Source organism: Budorcas taxicolor, chromosome 19 (assembly GCF_023091745.1).
Source record: "Budorcas taxicolor isolate Tak-1 chromosome 19, Takin1.1, whole genome shotgun sequence".
In the NCBI taxonomy this organism is placed as follows: Eukaryota; Metazoa; Chordata; class Mammalia; order Artiodactyla; family Bovidae; genus Budorcas; species Budorcas taxicolor.
The window spans coordinates 21,113,841-21,126,013 of NC_068928.1; the positions used below are offsets into that span (position 1 = coordinate 21,113,841).

The window sequence follows — 12,173 nt, forward strand, 5'->3', positions numbered from 1 at the left end:
GAGGAGTAAAGTCTTTACTGTGTAGGAATTGCACTCACTCCTCGGGTTTTCTTATTTAAACCAATGACTTCATTGACTCTCAATCATATTTCCATCCCAAATCTGCCACCTGAGTTCTACATACTATTTGAAAAGATCTGCAAGATGAGTGGTGAAGCAGAAAAAAAAAACAACTTGCAAGTTGCAGATCAATATGATAATATTTATGCATAGAGAATCAAAAGATATATGTGTATATATACATTTTGTTGCTGCTGCTGTTTAGTCGCTAAGTCCTGTCTGACTTTTTGCAACCCCATGGACTGTAGCCCACTGGGCTCCTCTGTTCATGGGATTCTCCAGGCAAGAATACTGGAGTGGGTAGCCATTCCCTTCTCCAGGGGATCTTCCCGACCCAGGGATTGAACCAAAGCAGATTCTTTACTGTCTGAGCCATCAGGGAAACCCCATGTATTTTCATATGCGTGTGTGTGTGTATATATATAATATATATGTTTACTGACCAAATTCTGTACAAAGCTATGGTTTTTCCAGTAGTCATGTATAGATGGAAGAAGGAGATGGCACCCCACTCCAGTGCTCTTGCCTGAAAAATCCCATGGATGGAGGAGCCTGGTAGGCTGCAGTCCATGGGATCGCTAAGAGTCAGACAGGACTGAGCGACTTCACTTTAACTTTTCACTTTCATGCACTGGAGAAGGAAATGGCAACGCACTCCAGTGTTCTTGCCTGGAGGACCCCTGGTGGGCTGCCATCTATGGGGTTGCACAGAGTCAGACACAACTGAAGCGACTTAGCAGCAGCAGCGGCAGCATGTATGGATGTGAGAGTTGGACCGTAAAAAAGGCTGAATACTGAATAATTGATGCTTTTAAATTGTGGTGTTAGAGAAGACTCTTGAGAGTCCCTTGGACAGCAAGGAGATCAAACCAGTCAATCCTAAGGGAAATCAGTCCTGAATTAAAAGGACTGATGCTGAAGCTGAAGTTCCAATACTGTGGCCACCTGATGCTAAGAGCTGACTAGTTAGAAAAGTCCCTGATGCTGGGATAGATTGAAGGCAGGAGAAGAAGGGGTTGATAGAGGATGAGATGGTTGGATGGCATCACTGACTCAATGGACATGAATTTGAGCAGGCTCCAGGAGATGATGAAGGACAGGGAACCCTGGCGTACTGCAGTCCATAGGGTCGCAGAGTCAGACACAACTGAGCGACCAAGTACAGACACACATATATGAAAATACATAGAAAAGTTGCTGAAAGGGTGACAACAAACCACTGACAGTGGTTTCTAGTAGAGCAGAGGGGAGGGAGAGTGCTGGGGTGCGGGGGGAGGGAAAATGGCCCATTTTCAGGTTTTCCTGCTTATATTTCCTACTTGTATTATTTGAATCTCTTACCAAAAGAACATATTCATATATTATTTATTTAATTAAAAAAACATTAAATACAAAATAAAGTCTTTAAAAAGCATTTACGTTTTAGGACCTTCTAGCATAAACCAACACAGATATTTTTGTAGTCTTTTATACTGTTGATATGCCTGTTTATTTCTGCTTTATCTTGACACGATCGTTAACAATGTAGGCATGCTCTTAAATGTTTGAGTTCCTTGGCTAAATAGAAGCCAGGAAAAATTATAATCTTGTAGTAATTGGAATGTCACCCAACTATATATCATTCAATTATAAATATTGATTGGCATCAATAATTTTATGTTCTTTTGGAGTACTATAATATGAATATAAAATGTGAATGTGTTACAACCAAACTAACTATCAAATAACTTCTGTTCAATAATTAGAAACATGCTGTCTACCAGCAGATATTGCTGACTCAATGAAACCAAGATTGAACAAAACAGAATTTATACAAGTAAGCAGTTACATTATTCATTATTTGAATCAAATTATTTTGCAGGTCTCAATCATCTTTTGGTGGATGTCATACATACAGTAACTTAGAATTAAATAAATGAAAGCATAATAGCTAATTTGGGGCTTCCAAGGTGGTACTAGTGGTAAAGAACCACCTGCCAATGCAGGAGATGTAGGAGATGCAGGTTCGATCCCTGGGTCAGGAAGGTCCCCTGGAGGAGAGCATGGCAATCCACTCCAGTATTCTTGTCTGGAGAGTCCCATGGAGAGAGGAGCCCGGCAGGCACAACTGAAGCAACTTTGTGGGCAGGCAAGCAATAGCTTATTTTATCAATTCTCAGATGTATACTTTAAAATATTTCACTTCAGTTCAGTTGCTCAGTCACGTCGAACTCTTTGCGACCCCATGGACTGCAGCCCACCAGGCTGCTCTGTCTATCACCAACACCCAGAGCTTGCTTAAACTCATGTTCATTGAGCCGGTGATGCCATCCAACCACCTCATCCTCTGTTGTCCCCTTCCCCTCCTGCCCTCAATCTTTCCCAGCATCAGTGTCTTTTCCAATGAGTCAATTCTTTGTATCATGTGGCCAAAATATTGGAGTTTCAGCTTCAGCATCAGTCCTTCCAATGAATATTCAGGACTGATTTCCTTTTGGATTCAATGGTTTGATCTCCCTGCATTCCAGAGGACTCTCATGAGTCTTCTCCAACACCACAGTTCAAAAGCATCAATTCTTTGGCCCTCAGCTTTCTTTATGGTCCAACTCTCACATCCATACATGACTACTGGAAAAACCATAGCTTTGACTAGACAGACCTTTGTCGGCAAAGTAATGTCTCTGCTTTTTAGGTTGCTGTCTAGGTTTATCATAGCTTTCCCTCCAAGGAGCAAGTGTCTTTTAATTTCATGGCTGCAGTCACCATCTGCAGAGATTTTGGAGCCCAAGAGAATAAAGTCTGTCACTGTTTCCATTGTTTCCCCATCTATTTGCCATTAAGTGATTGCTGGGGCTCCTGCTAAGTTGCTTCAGTCGTGTCCAACTCTGTGCGACCCCATAAACGGCAGCCCACCAGGCTCCCCCATCTCTGGGATTCTCCAGGCAAGAACACTGGAGTGGGTTGCCATCTAATAAGTGATTAAATTAAATTAAATCAGCAACTCCTGGAAACTTCAGCAATTCTTATTCCTAATTTTATAGATGAAGATACTGAGGTTCAGAAAGGTTAAGTAACTTGTACAAGGTCTCACAGTGAGTGGAGCTGGAGAAATTAGTATTCAGGCCGTTTGCTTCAAAGTCAACACAAAATTACACTTGATAAATTATGATTTTATTGTAGCAGAATAAGCAAAAGAAGCGGTTTAATGGTACCAGGGTCCTGTTTCTTCAGCCTGCTTTTATGTTTTTTCATGACTTCCCTCTAATTCCCCTTGTTTTTCTGAGTACCAGAGTCAAGGTAACTTTCTCCTCCACTCCTTCACCCTCGCTTCATGGACAGTGATGACCGTGCACTAAATACAGTTTCAAGATTCTGTTTGAAGGATTTCTGGAACCCTTGAAATGATTATCATGTAGACAAGAACTTGGCCATCCTGTCTCTATTATGTTCTGATTTCTTAGATTCTGTATTTGAGTATTTGGTGTCCATTAGTCACAGGCCAAACTAATGGCCAAAATTGTTTATATATTCTCTGTGATCCAAAGCACATACTCTGAACCATCTACTGGTTTAAACCTCACTCACCAAACCAGTATTTCCCCTGCCTCAAATCAACCCAGGACCAGATGCCAGATAACTGGGGACAGCTCCTGTGCCCCAAAGTCTACTGGGATTATTCAAATTGCCAGTCCTAAACTGTTTACCCTGCCCTGCCTTATCTTTCCTGAGCAAACTCCAATAAAGACTCTGTTCTGGACCAAGGGGGATGGTGGAATTAATAGAGAGGTTGGGAGTGACATATATACACTATTGATATTATGTATAAATAGATAACTAATGAGAATCTACGGACTTCTCTGGTGGCTCAGGGGTAAAAAAATCTGCCTGCCTATGCAGGAGACGTGGGTTCGATCCCTCGGTTGGGAAAATCCCCTGGAGAGGGAAATGGCAAACCAATGCAGTCTTCTTGCCTGGGAAATTCCACAGACAGAGGAGCCTGGTGGACTACAATCCATAGAGTCACAAAAGAGTTGGACATGACTTAGCAACTAAAAACAAAACAAAATATTCCTTCGTATGGACAGAGCGCACTTTATCCATTCATCAGTTGGGCTGTTTTCACTTTTTTTATTATTGTAAATAATGCTGCTATAAACATTTATGAATATATTTTCCTGTGAGCGTATGTCTCAGTTCCCTTAGGTATATACCTAGGAGCGGAATTGCTGGTTCATATACCAACTCTATGTTTAACCTTTTAAGGAACTGCCAGACTGCTTTCCACAGTGGCTGCCTGCCCTGTTTTGCATTCCCATAGTGAACTCCACATCCTTGGCAACACCTGTTATTCTCTGTTTTGTTTTTTTCGTTTGCTTTGTTTCATCGTTTTGTTTTTTAACTATAGCCACCCTGTGGGGGTAAAGTGGTAGCTCACGGTGCTTTTGAAACGCTAAATGGCTCTGATGGCTAAAATGACACCGAGCATCTTTTCAGGTATTGGAGACTTGCATATCTTCTTTGGAGAAATGTCTACTTATATCCTTTGACCGTTTTTAATTTGGGTTATTTGTCTTTATTATCGGGTTATTACAGAGAAGGCAATGGCACCCCACTCCAGTACTCTTGCCTGGAAAATCCCATGGACAGACGAGCCTGGTAGGCTGCAGTCCATGGGGTCGCTACTAGTCAGACACGACCGAGTGAATTCGCTTTCACTTTTCACTTTCATGCATTGGAGAAGGAAATGGCAACCCACTCCAGTGTTCTTGCCTGGAGAATCCCAGGGACGGGGGAGCCTGGTGGGCCGCCATCTATGGGATGGCACAGAGTCGGGCATGACTGAAGTGACTTAGCAGCAGCAGCAGCAACATCGGGTTATTAAAGCTTTAATATTGTCTATATATTTTATATAATCCAGATATATTTGACAATCCCTTGTCAAGTATATTTTAGAAATATTTTCTTCTATTCTGCTGGTTATCTTTTCATTTTCTCTTCTTTTTTTAAAAGTTAGTCTCCTGTCCTCACTGTTGCATGTAGGAATTTAGTTCCCAGACCAGGGATCAAACCCGTGCCCCCTGCAGTAGAAGCACAGAAAGTTCTAACCTCTGGCTTGCCAGGGATGTCCCTCCTTTCATTTTCTTGATGATGTCCTTCAAAGCACACAATTTTTAGTTTTGATGAAGTCCAGTTTGTCTATTTTTTTCTTTTGTTGCTTTTGCTTTTGATGTTATATCCAAGAAACTATTGCCTAATTAAAGATCATAAAGATAGGCTCATATATTTTAGTTTTAACTAATATATACGTCTATTTAAATGTCTGATCCTTTGAGTTCATTTTTGTGTATGGTGTGAAGTAACAAAACTTTTTAAGTATTTGATAACTTAAAAAGGCAAAAAATAAATAAAGATATGAAGAAGCTGTTATACTGTTCTATATATAATAAGATATTATTTAATATAATGTCTGTTATGTAATAAGACATTTTACAAGCATATACAGAACTTCAGTCCCTACAGTTACCCTGATTTAGTTTTCAAAGAATATTGATCAGACTTTATCATAAATAGGCCACCAAGAAAACTTTGTAAGTTTCAAAAACTAGAAATCTGATGTTATATTTTCTTGAAAGTGAAAGTCTTTCAGTCATGTCTGATTCTTTGGGACCCCATGGACTATACAGTCTATGGAATTCTCCAGCTAGAACGCTGGAGTGGGTAGCCATTCCCTTCTCCAGGGGAATCTTCCCAACTCAGGGATCTAACCCAGGTCTCCCACATTGCAAGCGGATTCTTTATCAGCCGAGCCACCAGGGAAGACCAAGAATACTGGAATGGGTAGCCTATCCCTTCTCCAGCAGATCTTCCTGACCCAGGAATCAACCCAGGGTCTCTTGCATTGCAGGCAGATTCTTTACCAGCTGAGCTACCAGGGAAGCCCATTTGTTATGTAATAAAACTGGAAAATAAACAGTTTTAAAATTATGTAAGCCCAACCATTTTGAAATTTAAAAATACTTTATTTAGTAATTATTGGGTCAAGATCTTACATCTGTATGGAATGCTACTAAATATTTACTCAGTTGAGAAATTATAGTCTTAAAACTTTTTAAAAATATAGTAGGGTGAAGAATTTTAAAAGCACAGATAAATATAAAAATAGAATAACAATGTATATATTCCCATAACCTATTAATAGGATTAATTCTTAATAACACCATGGAATACTTTTTTAAGGAAAAATTACTTGATTTTGTAAAAATTATCATGACTAAACAAAAAGTATTCAAACAACTCATAAAACTGAAAAGATAAGGATTTAAAATTTTTCATAAATTTCTTTTTAAAAATATTTATTTATTTATTTGGCTGCACTGGGTCTTGATTGCAGCATGTGAACTCTTAGTTGTAGCATGCAGGATCTAGTTCCTCAACCAGGGATCAAACCTGGGCCCCCTGCATTGGGAACACAGAGTCTTAGCCACTGGACCACCAGGGAAGTCCCTATAATTAATTTCTTACCCAGAAATAACCATTGTTAGTCTTAGATGAACATCATTTAAAACAGCTTTATATTTTTTGTCTCAGTAAATAGAAGGACATATAATGTGGATGTCATAAATTTTGTTATAAAATTTTAATTACTTTAAATAAAAAGTATTTAATTATACTTGATTCCAACAGAGGAAAGAGAAACTAAAGTATAAATAAGAGAATTATTGAAATTGGACATATCATCAGAAAAATTATTCTAAAATCACTCTAAGAAAAGGCAATATGATGAAGATCAGGAAAGGTTACAGTCACTTTTTAAATCACATGTTTCAATTACATAAAATAACAGTTGATGCACTACTATAAAAGGTGAAGGGTTTAATATTTCCTCATGTCTTCCTATCTTTTTTTCTTTTTATGTTCCCCAAGTTTAGTTTAGTTTTTTCTCTTGGCTGTGCCCCTCAGCTTGTAGGATCTTTAGTTCCCTGATCTGATGTTGAACCCAGGCCCCAGCAGTGAAAGCACCAAGTCCTAACTGCTGGACTCTCAGGGAATTCCCCCAAGTTATTTTATCCAGATTTACATTATTTACTTTTTTTTCCTGTAATTATAGTTCCGATAGTTGATTAATCTTAGTCTAATATCTAAATGGATTTAAGGTTCACCTCCTGTCTTTTTACAATGGTTTTTCTATTCCTGAGTTATTTATTTTTGTTTATCTCTTAATTGGCTAAATTTCTTGTAAAGTTGTTTTCAGGAAGGTCACAAGGGTGCTCTATTTTCTGACTTCTTTTATGTTGAAAATGCCTGCATATTGCCTTTGAAACTGTATTTTGAATGAATATACTGTATTTGGATCACCTTTCCACCTCAAAACAATATAGACATTGCTTAATTATTTTCTGGTATTGGATGTTGTGAAGTCTGATGTCAGTTTTATTTCCTCCCTTCATTCATTTAAATTAATTCAACAATATGTACATATACACATACATACATATCATATATGAATATATATGTATATAACCATATATGATATTTGTCTGTTTGTGTGTATATGTATATATGTATGTAAGTCCGCACAATTAAAGGAGAAAATGGGTAAGGGTGGAATATATACATATATGTGCTGTGCTTAGTTGCTCAGTCGTGTCCGACTCTGCAATCCCATGGATTGTAGCCCACCAGGCTCCTCTGTCCATAGGGATTCTCCAGTCAAGAGTACTGGAGTGGGTTGCTATGCCGTTTTCCAGGGGATCTTCCCAACCAGGGATCGAACCCAGGTCTCCTGCATTGCAGGAGGATTCCTTACCCTCTGAGCCACCAGGGAAGTCATTATATATATGTATGTATATACACACACACTTTATAGTAACTTTCAGCATTCTATGTAATACCTTTGTAGATGTATATATCTATATATATGTGTGTGCATATGTATATGTGTGTTTTTATAAATAAAATATTTTTTAATGAGTGGTTTGGGCTAATAAAAACAGTTTTTCTGACATTTCCCACCTTCTCCTAAAATGCAAGTAGCACATCTTAAGGTGCTTTATTTAGAGTGAAGAGCTATTACATCAACAGAAACCAAGGAAGTGTTTCTTATATAAAATATTGGATATATTTAATTATATGATCAATAAATCACTAAGACATGACATCAGACAAAGAAGTAGTGTTTAGAACACCTAAATTTTAAAAAATTTATCTAAATTTTTTAAAATTTATTTTTTATTGAGGTAACTTTAGTTTATAAGGTTCATGTATAACATGGATGGAATGAATATATGCTTTTAAAGAGGTGTGTTTTAAAGTTATTCTGCCAGCATTCAATGAAACTGAAACAAAATGAAATACATGTCGGCTATTACACACAGGCGCCACCCAGTGGCGATACTATGCCATGCAATTGCCCCTCTAATTGTTTTAATGAGCAGTGTAATTTGCCTTCAGGTTGCAGTATGTTTGGAAAAAATAAGAGTCACTGAGTAATAATTACTGATAATATAGAGAAAAAGACAAATGGAAAGAATGAATGGCCACATATACTTCCATATTCACATTTTTCTAGCATTTCTGTTTTCTGGTGGGTAAATGAACAGATGATAATCTTTTTGTTGACCATAACCTCTCTTTTCATCTATTTCATTTTATTCATCATTTCATCATTTTCATTTTATTCCAGTAAGTGAAGACCAAAAATAGCTATTTTAGAATATTTACTTCTAGTTTCTTACTTCTTAAGTATATACTATTTACTCTCTGTGCTGGAAAAGAGCTCAAAGTTCGAGTTGTATTTCTTACACTTAAGGATCAAATAATGCATTGTTGTATGGGGGTGTGCCTGTGGGTATAGGCAGGCATTTATGTCCATGTGTGTATGTGTGCGCGCATGTGCATACATACACTGGATGAAGCCAGAGTAGGGTACAGGGAATGAAAGAATCAAAATAGAAGCAAGCTAAGGATGTGCATGCGTGCTCAGTTGTGTCTGACTCTGCAGCCCATGGACTGTAGCCCGCCAGGCTTCTCTGCCCATGGCATTTCCCAGACAGGAATGGGTTGCCATTTCCTCCTCCAGGGGATCTTTCTGACCCAGGGATCGAACCTGAGTCTCCTGCATGGCAGGTGGATTCTTTACCTGCTGAGCCCTTGGGGAAGTCCCCAAGTTAAGAACACATGCCACAAAAAGACAATTACAAAGCAATGAACAGGTGCAAAACATTATGAGTTATACTACTATGTTTTTATTATGGTGCTGAGGGATGCACAGTAGAATAAAAATGAGACTTCAGTGGACCAGGATTCGTGTAGGAAAGTTTTCTAGTGTCCATGAGTTTTTAATTTCTTCTACTTAAGTATCTCCACCTTGTAGCTCCTTACTTTAGAAAGAACGCTAAGAACAATGCTTTAAATGTTTATTTATTGACAAGAATGGTTTCTTTTGAATTTTTATTTTCTATTGGAGTATAGTTGATTAACAATGCTGTGTTAGTTTCAGGTGTGCAGCAAAGTGATTGGGTTTTACATATACGTGTGTCTATTCTTTTTCAAGTTATTTTCCCATTTACGTTGCTACATATACATAATATTGAACAGAGTTCCCTGTGGCATACAGTAGGTCCTTGTTGGGTTACTCATTTTAAATATAGCAGTGTGTACATTGACAGGAACAATTTTAAATGTAAAATGTGCTAGTTTATTTGAGATTGTTTTGATTATAAATAGAATATTTAGACTCATAAGAAATATATTTTGGGAAAGTGTCAAGTTCATTTTAAATTCTCAGAGCACTCTGGCTCCCATGAGACAACTCTTCCTAGGAGGCAAAAGTTAACATTTGCATCATTTTTACGGTGAGTTGTTCAAGTAGGTATTTTGCTCCCTATACAAATTTTAAAAGGAACAGTCGTGTTTTTTTTTTTAATTTATTGGAGTATAAAGTTATTTCACAGCACTGTGCTAGTTTCTGCCATACAGCAAAGTGAATCAGCCATATATATACACATGTCCCCTCCCTTCTGGATGTCCCTCTCATCTAGGTCACCAGGGAGCATCAAATAGAGCTGCCCATGCTATAGAGCAGGCTCTCACTAGTGATTTATTGCATTCATAGCAGTGTACACGTGTCAATCCCAGTCTCCCAGGTCATCCCACCCTCCTCCCCCGCTGGGTATCCCTACACTTGTTCTCTATGTCTGAGTCTCTGTTTCTGCTATGCAAATAGGTTCATCAGTACCATTTTTCTAGATTCCACATGCTGTATGAACCCACCACTTCTTCAATGATAGACAGCATATATACTGTGTATTTCAATATTCTCTGGTTCTTGTTTGCAGACATTTCTGAAGTGTTATTTACTACCAAAGCTTACAAATACAGTTTGGAAGTTAATACCTAACATAGTTTCCAAACACAGTTTCTTACTGTTGCTCTCAGGTCACTCACTTCATGAACTCCCCTGTATGTCTATAATTAAATGTGTGAATCCCAAGGCTGTAGAATGTAACGATAACTGCTGCTGCTGCTGCTAAGTCGCTTCAGTTGTGTCCGACTTTGTGCGACCCCAGAAACGGCAGCCCACCAGGCTCCGCCGTCCCTGGGATTCTCCAGGCAAGAACACTGGAGTGGGTTGCCATTTCCTTATCCAAGGCATGAAAGTGAAAAGTGAAAGTGAAGTCACTCAATCGTGTCCGACTCTTGGTGACTCCATGGACCACAGCCTACCAGACTCCTCCCAAACGTGAGATTTACCTCATCCTCAATGTTGTGATTTTCCTGTCAGAAATGAAAAGCCTAGAATTCATTATGTTGGGATCCAGTACATACAGATAACGTGACTGAGCACAGGTCAAATGTTTGACAGCTCACAAAGTGATTAAACAAAGGGTATTCGTAGTTAATCATATTCTTAAGTTCATCTAAGCAATTATGTCAGGATTTATGGATATTAATTGATTCATTCCTTGGGAGGATGTAAAAACACAGAGGCTACGATATGTTTTCACTTTTTTGTTTTTACAAGAGACCTTGGCAGAATGCTGTAATTGTTCTATTTGGAATTTGGTATGTAGTTCAGTTGGCCTCTGGTAGTCTTTCATGTCAAATAGCCCAGGCTTACAGAACATGCTCATTCAGAAAACCCATAGGCTATAAATCTAGAATGTTCAAATGTGTCTTGGAGGAACAGTTAAACTAATTCTTGACTTGATAGCATTCCCACAGCCAGAAAACGCATATGGCTTTGAGGTCAGTTTCCAAAAGCTTAATCCAAAACAAGATGAATCTTTTTTTTTTTTCCTCTCTATTTTTGGCCATGCGTAGCATGATGGATGGAGAAGGCAATGGCACCCCACTCCAGTACTTTTGCCTGGAAAATCCCATGGACGGAGGAGCCTGGTAGGCTGCAGTCCATGGGGTCGCTAGAGTCGGACACGACTGAGCGACTTCACTTTCACTTTTCACTTTCATGCATTGGAGAAGGAAATGGCAACCCACTCCAGTGTTCTTGCCTGGAGAATCCCAGGGACGGGCAAGCCTAGTGGGCTGCCGTCTATGGGGTCATACAGCGTCGGACACGACTGAAGTGACTCAGCAGCAGCAGCAGCATAATGGATCTTAGTCCCTGACCAGGGATCAAACCTGTATCCCCCCATGGACCACCAGCAAAGTCCCAACAAGAGGAATCTTTTCATGAATCAGTAATTTTTATTTCAGCTTTAGAAGAGAGAGCCACAATATTCCAGAAAATATCAATTATTCAGTAATTCTTCCTGACCAGTAATTTAGAAAAGTATCTACTATTCAAGAAAAATTGACTGAGGACTGAACAACAGGATCTTAGAATACTGGTATAATTAGAACCAGTTTCCCCAGACCATCTAGTTCAAACTTCAGTGAGTTTGAGCAAAAGAATCACTGAGAAAACTTCTAAAAACATAGATTTTAGGTCTCACCCCAGAGCTTCTGATTCAGTAGGTTTGGAGTAGGGCCCCCAAATTTTCAATTCTAATAAGTTCTCAAGGGACCACACTTTGAGAACCACTGATCTCACTGGATTTTTCTTTTTAAAATGTGAATGTCAGCTGAGAGGACTTTTATTTTATAAAGAAAACCTTCTCCATCAATTTCTTTAC

The 12,173-nt window shown here is 38.7% G+C and overlaps 1 protein-coding gene across 1 annotated transcript in view; it reads left to right on the top strand.

Annotated features, from left to right (window-relative positions):
• The window catches only part of EFCAB5 (EF-hand calcium binding domain 5), a 103,265-nt gene that overhangs the window by 49,473 nt on the left and 41,619 nt on the right, over positions 1–12,173 (top strand). The window contains exon 6 of the mRNA XM_052657838.1: positions 1,806–1,876. Within this exon, the coding sequence (XP_052513798.1) occupies positions 1,806–1,876 (71 nt within the window). The remainder of the gene's footprint in view (positions 1–1,805; positions 1,877–12,173) is intronic.